The sequence below is a fragment of the Cherax quadricarinatus genome, chromosome 31 (assembly GCF_038502225.1).
Source record: "Cherax quadricarinatus isolate ZL_2023a chromosome 31, ASM3850222v1, whole genome shotgun sequence".
In the NCBI taxonomy this organism is placed as follows: domain Eukaryota; kingdom Metazoa; phylum Arthropoda; class Malacostraca; order Decapoda; family Parastacidae; genus Cherax; species Cherax quadricarinatus.
The window spans coordinates 20,923,697-20,938,505 of NC_091322.1; the positions used below are offsets into that span (position 1 = coordinate 20,923,697).

General features: G+C 47.1%; 1 protein-coding gene across 3 annotated transcripts in view; it reads right to left on the bottom strand.

Annotated features, from left to right (window-relative positions):
* Window positions 1-14,809, bottom strand: part of LOC128699059 (uncharacterized) — a 128,726-nt gene that overhangs the window by 6,293 nt on the left and 107,624 nt on the right. For 2 of the 3 annotated variants that reach the window (XM_070090242.1, XM_070090241.1), the window contains exon 5: window positions 4,251-4,442. The exons of the other annotated variant lie outside the window; for it this stretch is intronic. In XM_070090242.1, the coding sequence (XP_069946343.1) occupies window positions 4,251-4,442 (192 nt within the window). The remainder of the gene's footprint in view (window positions 1-4,250; window positions 4,443-14,809) is intronic. 3 annotated transcript variants of the gene reach the window in all.

Here is a 14,809-nt window from a genome sequence, read left to right on the forward strand (position 1 = left end):
GTGGAACAACGCTTGTGACTCTTCCACACTCTGATTTCTCCCCATTTATGCATACTCTCTGTTGCTTATCTGTCAACTACGCTTCTATCCAGAAAAAAAATCTACTCTTATTCCGTGTGTCTACTTTCCTCCACACTCTCTGATGTATGTGTAACTCTATCAAAACCCTTACTGAAGTTCAATACACAATGTCAAATTCATTACTGTGATCTAACCTCTTATATCTTTTAGAAAAAAAAAATAGTAAATTCGTAAGGCAGAAACGCCCCTTTGTAAAACTGTACTGAGATTCATTGATCAATTTATGTCTTTCAAGGTAACTTCGAATAACCTGGCAATTATTGATTCCCTCAGTTTTTCTACAATGTAGGTTAGGGTAACTGGTCTATAATTTGCCATTTTCCAATTATCTGGCATAATGCCTGTTTGTAGTGATATGTTGAAAAGGTGTGCTAATGGTTTGCTAAGTTCCTTCTTATATGCCTTTATAACCCTTGAGAACACTTCATCTGGGCTCAAAGATGTGTTAAATTTTAATTTATCTATTTGTCTGAGAACCTTGTTACTAGTGTCTACGATCGTCCTGATCTACATAATTTGTAGATCGTAAAAATTGAGAGGAAATACGTGTTGAAGGGAGGTTTTCTAAACATATATTTACTAATAGACGTAGTGCGAGAAATAAGATGGACGAATTAAGATTAGTTGCAAGTGCGGGTAACATTGATGTTTTTGCTATAACTGAGACGTGGTTTAATATGAAAAATAGGGACATGCCTGCTGAATGTCACATTCAGGGTTTTAAATTGTTTCAAGTAGATAGAAGTATCGGGGAGGGGGGTGGGGTGGGGTGGGGTGGCACTCTATGTCCGAGATCGTTTAAATTGATGCATAAGAGTATAAAGTCTGAAACATATACCTGGAGTTTACCTGGAGAGGGTTTCGGGAATCAACGCTCCCGTGGCTCGGTCTGAGACCAGGCCTGATGGTGGATCAGTATCTGATCAACCAGGCTGTCACTGCTGGCCGCACGCAAGCTGACGTACAAACCACAGCCCGGTTGATCAGGTACAGAATGGATATAAACGCGTTAGAAAACATTCAGCGTAGAATGACTTAATTAGTTCATAGCATTAGAAATCCTCCGTATGAAGAAAGATTGAAGACCCTTGAATTACATTCACTTGTTAGACGAAGAATGAGGGGAGACATGATCGAAGCGTATAAGTGGAAGATGGGTATTAACAAAGGGGATATCAATAAGGTCTTGAGGATATCTCTCCAAGACAGAACCCACAATAATGGATTCAAATTAGATAAGTTTAGATTTAGAAAGGATATAGGAAAGTATTGGTTTGGAAATATGGTAGTTGATGAGTGGAACAGTCTGTCTAGTAGGGTTATTGAAGCTAAAACCTTGGGTAGTTTCAAATTTAGGTTGGATAAATACATGAGCGAGAGGGGTTGGATTTGAGTGGGACTTGCACATGAGTCAGTGGATTTATCAGAACATATTGTTAGGGAAGAACTAAAGTGGGTTGGGCAAATATTTTGTTAGCTGGTTGGATCTGTGAAGGACCTTAGTGAACTGACCAGGGAGGTACTACCGTCCTGCCAAGTGAGTATAAAACGGAAACCTGTATTTGTTTTACATGATGGTAGGATTGCTGGTGTCTTTTTTCTGTCTTATAAACATGCAAGATTTCAGGTACGTCTTGCTACTTCTACTTACACTTAGGTCACACTACACATACATGTACAAGCATATATATACACACCCCTCTGGGTTTTCTTAATAGTTCTTGTTTTTGTTTATTTCCTGTTATTTCCATGGGGAAGTGGAACAGAATTCTTCCTCCGTAAGCCATGCGTGTTGTAAGAGGCGACTAAAATGCCGGGAGCAAGGGGCTAGTAACCCCTTCTCCTGTATAAATTACTAAATTTAAAAAGGGAAACTTTCGTTTTTCTTTTTGGGCCACTCTGCCTCGGTGGGATACGGCCGGTTTGTTTGTTGAAAGAAAGAATCTTGTCCTTAATCTTACTTCTATATACCTGAAAGAAAACTTTTGGGTTAATTTTCGAATCCCTTTGTAACTTTAACTTCATATTCTCTTTTCGCTTTTCTTATTCTTGTTTTTATTTCTCTTTTCAACTGAATATATTGATTTCTTAAGTAGGTATCTCACTTTCTGATTCGCCTGTAAATGCTTCTCTTTGACCTATGAGATGCTTTAATCTATTGTTTATTCATTTGGGGTCATTTTTATATGATATATTTCCTTATTTGAAACATAAGAAGTCTGGGCAGCTTGAAGAATGATTGGAAAATGTCACACTGGCAACAGTCACCGCCTACCTGACTTATAGGATAATGACCAGTCAGATCACAACAGTTCATCTAACAGGTTATTTCTCAGTCCTATGAAAGCGGTCAAGCGGAAGTCGTGGACATTGGCTTAGGTGTTTTTATTAAGGTAATTCCACGAAATATTGAAACTGATTTGTGATCGCTTTCTCCAAGTTCATTATGATTCCTTATTGGTAAGAACCAAGTCAATAAAGTTGTTTCCTCAAGTTGATTCTCTAAAAACAGCTGCTTTAAAAAGTAATCATAGATGCTATCAAGAAAGTCGGTAGACTCAAGATTTTCTGTTAAATTATTACAATCAAGTTGTCTAAAGTTAAAAATCTCCCATTAACACAAGATTTTCATATTTAAAAGTCTCATGAATTTCGACCCATAGTAGTTTATCGCTTTCCCTATCAAGGTTTAGAAGCCTGTAAATCAACCCCAAGATCAGTTTTTCACGTCCCTCTAGAAAGTGTAGTTAAGCAGATTCAGTGTCCGTCGCTTCTGCTTTTATATTTTGTCTAATACAACAGTTTAAATTATCTCTGACTTATATCGCCACTCCACCACCATTTTTATTGACCCTGTCGGTGTTGAATAATTCATAAGCTTGTAGGTGGCATTCAGGAGGTATTTCTCTCATGTTCAACCAGGTCTCTGTTGTAGCGTAACATCTATGTTTTCTGTACATCAAACTAATCTTAGCTCATTATCTTGTTTCTTACACTGTTAAGGGAGCTGGTTACTCACTGCCCTTTGCTGTCCCTCTTTGTTTGTTAATCACTTCCACTGAATTTATTAGTAACTTTATGATGAATAATGTCTGTTGAACATATCCTTGAGGTATCCTGCAAATTTTGCTGTTTTCATCCATCGTACTTTAACCTATTTGTTTCCCACACGCACTCATACCTTTATCTTCTGTCAGTTTAAAATCTTAGACAACTCAGCAACGGCTCTGTCAAGACAATTGGCTAACACTACCACTCTTGCCGCAGAGAGTTGCACTTTGCATACATATCATGTTTGCCATAGAAATTGTCCCGGTAGACAACGAAAGGGATTGCAAATTCTTTGCAGTTCCCGTCTAGCCAGGCACACTGATTTCCCTCGACATCCATTTATTACCAACTCCTCTTACCCATGAAGGCAGCAGCAGCAACTGCCATTAAAGTAAAAGCAGCTAAAATGAAGGCAGCAGCAGTGGCAATAATGACAACAGCAGCTACCAAGTATGCAGCAGCCACTATCACGAACTCAGTAGCAGCTGTATCGAAGGCAGCAGCAGCTATCAGGAGCAGCTCTCTGAAGACAGAAGTAGCAGCAGAAGCTACTGTAAAGGCAGTAGCAGCCACCGCTAATATGAGAGAAGCAGCAGTGGAAGCACCCTGAAGAAAGGAGCAGCTACCGTGAAAATTGTAGAAGCTACCATAAGGACAGTAACAGAAATTACCTTGAAGGAAGCAGAAGCAGCAGTCACCATGAAAGTAACAGTAGCAACTACCAAGAAGGCAGCAACAGCAGTTACCATTCAAGCAGTAGCAGCAGCAGCAGCGTGTACCTTGAAGGAAGCAGAAGCAACTTCAATGATGGCAGCAGCACTAGCTTTTGTGAAGGCAGCAACAGCAGGTAGCATGAAGGCAGCAGCAGCTATCACGAAAGCAGCAGCAGCATACTTTGAAAGCAGCTGTAGCAGGCAGCAGCAACAACTACCATGAAGACAGCAGTAGCAGGCAGCAGCAACAACTACCATGAAGACAGCAGTAGCAACAAACATTAAGGGAGAAATTACCCCTGTTAAGGCAGCTGCGGCATTTGCCATGGAAGCAACAGTAACAACTACCATGAAGACAACAGAAGCTACCATGAAAGGAGGATGACACAAGTAACAGACACTCACATGGTAAAGTCACAGTTGAGGGTTGTCTTAGTCAAAGTGATCAGCTGGTGACGCTGGGGTTGTGTTATGGTGACGCTGGTGTATACTATTAACCTGTCCTTCACCATAACACTGTGGTGATGCAGGCCGTAGATCATGTCTTGGATGCCCACCACTGTTACTGCGCTGGGGTAGCACCAGATCACCCAGTACCTATTAATGATGAAACACCTATAGTTACCTGTGTACGTGTTATTGGTGACTCCTGAAGTTACCTGTGTGCTTATTATTAAATACATATCTGTAGTTAACTATGTACCTGTTGATGGTAACAAAATTTTAGTTGTCCGTGTTCTTTTCTTATTATGGCACACCTGAAGTATCCTGTGTACATGTTGATGTCACACCTGCAGTTACCTGTTAATGATGACACACCTGTAGTTACCAGTGAACCTGTTGATAATGACACATCTGCAGGCACCTGCGTACCTTTTGATAATGACATATATGTAGCTCTTGATGATGATACATTTGTAGCTACCTGTGTATCTGTTGATACATTTGTAATTACTTGTGTGTCTGTTGATAATAACACACCTGTGATAAAAGGTTTTAAAAACTGACAAGTTGAATGTTGCAAAATTATCTCAGTCTCAAACTTGAAGGTTCTCAAAACCATTTATCACATGTGTCAGACACTGCAACATCATGGGATCTTGATACAAGGAATTCTTCAATACTTGCCCAACGTTTGGACGAAGACCTACTTACACCAGTGGATGGTACCGCTGTGACCCCGCCTCCTCCTGCCTCCACTCACCTGACTACAGTATATAAGCCACTTCCCCGGGCCTATGCTCTACTTTCTACAAGAGTGATGGATTGAACACACCGATTCCAGGCTGAGGGACTGATTACCTCAAACTCCTCCTCTCCTTACACCTTTCTGCTTCTTATCGGACTGATGAAGCCACTGTGTGGTGAAACGTTTCCTTAATAAAGATTCCCATACGTAGCATAAGTGTCTCAATCTCCAATAATACACCTGTGGATACCTGTTGATGAAGAAACACATGTACTTGCCTGTGTACCAGTTGATGATCCCACACTGTAGCTACCAGCTGATACTCCACACTACCACCATCACTAGCACTACCACCATCAATATCACTTCCACCATCACTATCACTAACACCATCACTATCACTTCCACCATCACTATCACTTCCACCATCACTACTATCAATACTACCATCACTACTCTCACTACCACCATCACTGTCACTACCACCATCACTATCACTACCACCATCACTACTCTCACTACCACCATCACTCCTCTAACTACCACCATCATTACTCTCACTACCGCCATCACTGTCACTACCACCATCACGATCACTACCACCGTCACTACTCTCACTACCTCCATCACTGCTCTAACTACCACCATCATTACTCTCACTACCACCATCACTACTCTCGCTACCACCGTCACTACTCTCACTACCACCATTACTATCACTACCACCATTACTGCTCTCACTACCACCGTCACTACTCTCTCTACCACCATCACTATCACTACCACCGTCACTACTCTCACTACCACCATTACTATCACTTCCACCATTACTACTCTCACTACCACCATCACTACTCTCACTACCATCATCACTATCACTACCACCATCACTACTCTCCCTACCACCGTCACTACTCTCACTACCACCATCACTACTCTCGCTACCACCATCACTATCACTACCACAGTCACTACTCTCACTACCACCATCACTATCACTCCCACCATCACTATCACCATCACTGCTCTCACTACCACCATCACTATCACTACCACCGTCACTACTCTCACTACCATCATTACTATCACTACCACTATCACTACTCTCACTACCACCGTCACTACTCTCACTACCACCATCACTATCACTACCACCGTCACTACTCTCACTACCACCATCACTACCACTACCACCGTCACTACTCTCACTACCACCATCACTATCACTACTACCGTCACTACTCTCACTACCACCATCACTATCACTACCACCATCACTACTCTCACTACCACCATCACTATCACTACCACAGTCACTACTCTCACTACCACCATCACTATCACTACTACCGTCACTACTCTCACTACCACCATCACTATCACTACCACCATCACTATCACTACCACCATCACTGCTCTCACTACCACCATTACTACTCTCACTACCACCATCACTATCACTACCACCATCACTATCACTACCACCATCACTAATCTCACTACCACCATTACTACTCTCACTACTACCATCACTATCACTATCACCATCACTGCTCTCACTACCACCATCACTACTCTCACTACCACCTTCACTATCACTACCACCATCACTGCTCTCACTACCACCATTACTACTCTCACTACCACCGTCACTATCACTACCACCATCACTATCACTACCACCATCACTATCACTACCACCGTCACTACTCTCACTACTACAATCACTACTCTCACTACCACCATCACTGCTCTCACTACCACCATCACTACTCTCACTACCGCCATCACTATCACTAACACCATCACTACCACTACCACCATCACTGCTCTCACTACAACCATTACTACTCTCACTACCACCATCACTGTCACTACCACCATCACTATCACTACCACCATCACTACTCTCACTACCACCATTACTACTCTCATTACCACCATCACTATCACTACCACAATCACTATCACTACCACCATCACTACTCTCACTACTACCATCACTACTCTCACTACCACCATCATCACAATTGCCATCACCACCACCATCACGACCATCACCGTCACCACCACCACTACCACCACCAAAACCATTGCCATCATCACCACCATCACCGTCACCACCACCGCCACCACCACTACTACCACCAACACAACCACCAACACCGCCATCAACACCACCACCACCAACACAAATATTACCAGCACCATCACCACCATCGTCTCCACCACCACAATCACCACTCTCATCACCACCACCCCACTATCATCATCACCACCACCACCAAAATTACCGCCACCGCTATCATCACCACCACCACCCCATTGAGAGACAACACAATAAGTGTCAGGGTCCCAAGACTGTTCAACTGCCTCCCAGCATACATAGGGGGATTACCAATAGACCTGTGGCTGTCTTCAAGAAGGCACTGGACAGGCACCAACCGGGCTGTGGTTCGTACGTCAGTTTGCGTGCGGTCAGCAGTAACAGCCTGGCTGATCAGACCCACACTACCATGAGGCCCGGTCTCAGACTGAGCATCGGGGGGCGTTCACCCCCGAAACCCCCTCCAGGTAAAATCTAGGCAAAACCACTACCGTCATCACCATGACCACCACCGCTATCACCACCACCACTACCACCAACACCACCACTGCCATCACCACCATCACTATCACCATTATCACTGCTCTCAACACCTTCACCACCATCATTGCTCTCACCACCACCACCAACACTATCACTGCTCTCAACACCTTCACCACCATCAGTGCTCTCACCACCACAACCACCACCAACACCACCACCAACACTATCACTGCTCTCAACACCTTCACCACTATCATTGCTCTCACCACCACCACCACCACCACCAACACTATCACTGCTCTCAACCCCTTCACCACCATCATTGCTCTCACCACCACCACCACCACCACCAACACTATCACTGCTCTCAACACCTTCACCACCATCATTGCTCTCACCACCACCACCACCAACACCACCACCAACACTATCACTGCTCTCAACCCCTTCACCACCATCATTGCTCTCACCACCACCACCATCACCAACACTATCACTGCTCTCAACCCCTTCACCACCATCATTGCTCTCACCACCACCACCATCACCAACACTATCACTGCTCTCAACCCCTTCACCACCATCATTGCTCTCACCACCATCACCAGCACCAACACTATCACTGCGCTCAACACCTTCACCACCATCATTGCTCTCACCACCATCACCAGCACCAACACCATCACTGCTCTCAACACCTTCACCACCATCATTGCTCTCACCACCATCACCAACACCAACACTGTCACTGCTCTCAACACCTTCACCACCATCGTTGCTCTCACCACCACCACCACCACCATCACCAACACTATCACTGCTCTCAACACCTTCACCACCACCACTAGCACCAACACTATCACTGCTCTCAACCCCTTCACCACCATCATTGCTCTCACCACCATCACTAGCACCAACACTATCACTGCTCTTAACCCCTTCACCACCATCATTGCTCTCACCACCATCACCAGCACCAACACTATCACTGCTCTCAACACCTTCACCACCATCATTGCTCTCAACACCATCACCAGCACCAACACCATCACTGCTCTCAACACCTTCACCACCATCATTGTTCTCACCACCATCACCAACACCAACACTGTCACTGCTCTGAACACCTTCACCACCATCGTTGCTCTCACCACCAACACCATCACCAACACTATCACTGCTCTCAACACCTTCACCACCATCATTGTTCTCACCACCACCACCACCACCATCACCACCATCACCAACACGATCACTGCTCTCAACACCTTCACCACCATCATTGTTCTCACCACCACCACCATCATTGCTCTCATCGCCACCACCACCACCACCACCACCACCACCACCACCACCACCAACACCATCACCAACACGATCACTGCTCTCAACACCTTCACCACCATCATTGTTCTCACCACCACCACCACCACCACCAACACCAACACCAACACTATCACTGCTCTCAACACCTTCACCACCATCATTGCTCTCACCACCACCACCACCACCACCACCACCAACACCAACACCAACACTATCACTGCTCTCAACACCTTCACCACCATCATTGCTCTCACCACCACCACCACCACCAACACTATCACTGCTCTCAACACCTTCACCACCATCATTGCTCTCACCACCACCACCACCACCACCAACACCACCACCAACACTATCACTGCTCTCAACACCTTCACCACCATCATTGCTCTCACCACTTCCACCACCACCAACACTGTCACTGCTCTCAACACCTTCACCACCATCATTGCTCTCACCACCACCACCACCACCAACACTATCACTGCTCTCAACACCTTCACCACCATCATTGCTCTCACCACCACCACCACCACCAACACCACCACCAACACTATCACTGCTCTCAACACCTTCACCACCATCATTGCTCTCACCACCTCCACCACCACCAACACTATCACTGCTCTCAACACCTTCACCACCATCGTTGCTCTCACCACCACCACCACCACCAACACTATCACTGCTCTCAACACCTTCACCACCATCATTGCTCTCACCACCACCACCACCACCACCACCACCATCACCAACACTATCACTGCTCTCAACACCTTCACCACCATCATTGCTCTCACCACCACCACCATCACCAACACTATCACTGCTCTCAACACCTTCACCACCATCATTGCTCTCACCACCACCACCAACACCACCACCAACACTATCACTGCTCTCAACACCTTCACCACCATCATTGCTCTCACCACCTCCACCACCACCAACACTATCACTGCTCTCAACACCTTCACCACCATCATTGCTCTCACCACCACCACCACCACCACCACCACCACCAACACTATCACTGCTCTCAACACCTTCACCACCATCATTGCTCTCACCACCACCACCACCACCAACACTATCACTGCTCTCAACACCTTCACCACCATCATTGCTCTCACCACCACCACCATCACCAACACTATCACTGCTCTCAACACCTTCACCACCATCATTGCTCTCACCACCACCACCACCACCACCACCAACACCAACACTGTCACTGCTCTCAACACCTTCACCACCATCATTGCTCTCACCACCACCACCAACACCAACACCAACACTATCACTGCTCTCAACACCTTCACCACCATCATTGCTCTCACCACCACCACCAACACCAACACTGTCACTGCTCTCAACACCTTCACCACCATCATTGCTCTCACCACCACCACCAACACCAACACTGTCACTGCTCTCAACACCTTCACCACCATCATTGCTCTCACCACCACTACCAACACCAACACTGTCACTGCTCTCAACACCTTCACCACCATCATTGCTCTCACCACCACCACCAACACCAACACTGTCACTGCTCTCAACACCTTCACCACCATCATTGCTCTCACCACCACCACCACCACCACCACCAACACCAACACTGTCACTGCTCTCAACACCTTCACCACCATCATTGCTCTCACCACCACCACCAACACCAACACCAACACCAACACTATCACTGCTCTCAACACCTTCACCACCATCATTGCTCTCACCACCACCACCAACACCAACACCAACACCAACACCAACACTGTCACTGCTCTCAACACCTTCACCACCATCATTGCTCTCACCACCACCACCAACACCACCACCAACACCAACACCAACACTGTCACTGCTCTCAACACCTTCACCACCATCATTGCTCTCACCACCACCACCAACACCACCACCAACACCACCACCAACACTGTCACTGCTCTCAACACCTTCACCACCATCATTGCTCTCACCACCACCACCAACACCACCACCACCACCAACACTGTCACTGCTCTCAACACCTTCACCACCATCATTGCTCTCACCACCACCACCACCACCACCACCAACACCAACACTGTCACTGCTCTCAACACCTTCACCACCATCATTGCTCTCACCACCACCACCAACACCAACACTGTCACTGCTTTCAACACCTTCACCACCATCATTGCTCTCACCACCACCACCAACACCAACACCAACACCAACACCAACACTGTCACTGCTCTCAACACCAACATGAACATCTGGACGAGAACATATACTAAGGTAATTTGTCTGGCGCTCAGCAGACGGTGGATCAAGTCTCCGTCACGTCTTGCAATGAATAACCCGCATGGGTTTAGCGCTTAACAAGAATAAAAAAAAACAGAACAACATGTACACCATCACTGCTGTTAAGGTTCACAAGAGCAACAGTGAAGGACTAACCCTCGTGATGGCTGCAGCTCTTGGACCACCTCACTCATACCAGTGTCATTCACACCAGTATCACTCGCACCAGTGTCATTCACACCAGTATCACTCGCACCAGTGTCATTCACACCAGTATCACTCGCACCAGTGTCATTCACACCAGTATCACTCATACCAGTGTCATTCACACCAGTGCCACTCACACCAGTGTCACTCACACTAGTGCCATTCATACCAGTGTCACTCACACCAGTGTCATTCACACCAATGTCACATCAGTGTCATTCACACCAGTGTCAGTCGCACCAGTGCCACTCTCACCAGTGTCACTCACACTAGTGCCATTCATACCAGTGTCGCTCATACCAGTGTCATTCACACCAGTGTAACTCACACCAGTGCCACTCACACCAGTGTCACTCACACCAGTGTCACTCACACCGGTGTCACTCACACCAGTGTCACTCACACCAGTGTCACTCACACCAGTGTCACTCACACCGGTGTCACTCACACCAGTGTCACTCACACCGGTGTCACTCACACCAGTGTCACTCACACCAGTGCAACTCACACCAGTGTCACTCACACCAGTGTCATTCACACCAGTGTCATTCACACCAGTGTCACTCACACCAGTGTCACTCACACCAGTGTCATTCACACCAGTGTCACTCACACCAGTGTCACTCACACCAGTGTCACTCACACCGGTGTCACTCACACCAGTGTCACTCACACCGGTGTCACTCACACCAGTGTCACTCACACCAGTGCAACTCACACCAGTGTCACTCACACCAGTGTCACTCACACCGGTGTCACTCACACCAGTGTCACTCACACCAGTGCAACTCACACCAGTGTCACTCACACCAGTGTCACTCACACCGGTGTCACTCACACCAGTGTCACTCACACCAGTGCAACTCACACCAGTGTCACTCACACCAGTGTCATTCACACCAGTGTCATTCACACCAGTGTCACTCACACCAGTGTCACTCACACCAGTGTCATTCACACCAGTGTCACTCACACCAGTGTCACTCACACCAGTGTCATTCACACCAGTGTCATTCACACCAGTGTAACTCACACCAGTGCCACTCACACCAGTGTCACTCACACCAGTGTCACTCACACCGGTGTCACTCACACCAGTGTCACTCACACCAGTGTCACTCACACCAGTGTCACTCACACCGGTGTCACTCACACCAGTGTCACTCACACCGGTGTCACTCACACCAGTGTCACTCACACCAGTGCAACTCACACCAGTGTCACTCACACCAGTGTCATTCACACCAGTGTCATTCACACCAGTGTCACTCACACCAGTGTCACTCACACCAGTGTCATTCACACCAGTGTCACTCACACCAGTGTCACTCACACCAGTGTCACTCACACCGGTGTCACTCACACCAGTGTCACTCACACCGGTGTCACTCACACCAGTGTCACTCACACCAGTGCAACTCACACCAGTGTCACTCACACCAGTGTCACTCACACCGGTGTCACTCACACCAGTGTCACTCACACCAGTGCAACTCACACCAGTGTCACTCACACCAGTGTCACTCACACCGGTGTCACTCACACCAGTGTCACTCACACCAGTGCAACTCACACCAGTGTCACTCACACCAGTGTCATTCACACCAGTGTCATTCACACCAGTGTCACTCACACCAGTGTCACTCACACCAGTGTCATTCACACCAGTGTCACTCACACCAGTGTCACTCACACCAGTGTCATTCACACCAGTGTCATTCACACCAGTGTCACTCACACCAGTGTCACTCACACCGGTGTCACTCACACCAGTGTCACTCACACCGGTGTCACTCACACCAGTGTCACTCACACCAGTGCAACTCACACCAGTGTCACTCACACCAGTCTCATTCACACCAGTCTCATTCACACCAGTCTCATTCACACAAGTGTCATTCACACCAGTGTCACTCACACCAGTGTCATTCACATTCTTGTCACACCAGTGTCATTCACACCAGTGTCACTCACACCAGTGTCATTCACATTCTTGTCACACCAGTGTCATTCACACCAGTGTCACTCACACCAGTGTCATTCACATTCTTGTCACACCAGTGTCATTCACACCAGTGTCACTCACACCAGTGTCATTCACACCAGTGTCACTCACACCAGTGTCATTCACATTCTTGTCACACCAGTGTCATTCACACCAGTGTCACTCACACCAGTGTCATTCACACCAGTGTCACTCACACCAGTGTCAGTCACACCAGTGTCAGTCACACCAGTGCCACACCAGTGTCACACCAACGTCATTCACACCAGTGTCACTCACACCAGTGTCACTCACACTAGTGTCACTCACACCAGTGTCATTCACACTAGTGTCACACCAGTGTCATTCACACAAGTGTCACACCAGTGTCACACCAGAGTCATTCACACCAGTGTCACTCACACCAGTGTCACTCACACCAGTGTCGCTCACACCAGTGTCATTCACACCAGTGTCACACCAGTGTCATTCACACCAGTGTCACTCACTCCAGTGTCACTCACACCAGTGTCATTCACACCAGTGTCACTCACACCAGTGTCACTCACACCAGTGTCACTCACACCAGTGTCACTCACACCAGTGTCATTCACACCAGTTTCATTCACACAAGTGTCACTCACACCAGTGTCATTCACACCAGTGTCACTCACACAAGAGTCACTCACACCAGTGTCACTCACACTAGTGTCATTCACACCAGTGTCATTCAGACCAGTGTCACTCACACCAGTGTCATTCACACCAGTGTCACTCACACAAGAGTCACTCACACCAGTGTCACTCACACTAGTGTCATTCACACCAGTGTCATTCAGACCAGTGTCACTCACACCAGTGTCATTCACACCAGTGTCACTCACCAGTGTCACTCACCAGTGTCACTCACACTAGTATCATTCAAACCAGTGTCACTCACACTAGTGTCACACAAGTGTCACTCACACCAGTGTCACTCACACCAGAGTCACTCACACCAGTGTCACTCACACCAGTGTCATTCACACCAGTGTCATTCAGACCAGTGTCACTCACACCAGTGTCACTCACACCAGTGTCACTCACACCAGAGTCACTCACACCAGTGTCACTCACACCAGTGTCATTCACACCAGTGTCATTCAGACCAGTGTCATTCACACCAGTGTCACTCACCAGTGTCACTCACCAGTGTCACTCACACTAGTATCATTCAAACCAGTGTCACTCACACTAGTGTCACACAAGTGTCATTCACACCAGTGTCACTCACACCAGAGTCACTCACACCAGTGTCACTCACACCAGTGTCATTCACACCAGTGTCATTCAGACCAGTGTCACTCACACCAGTGTCACTCACACCAGTGTCA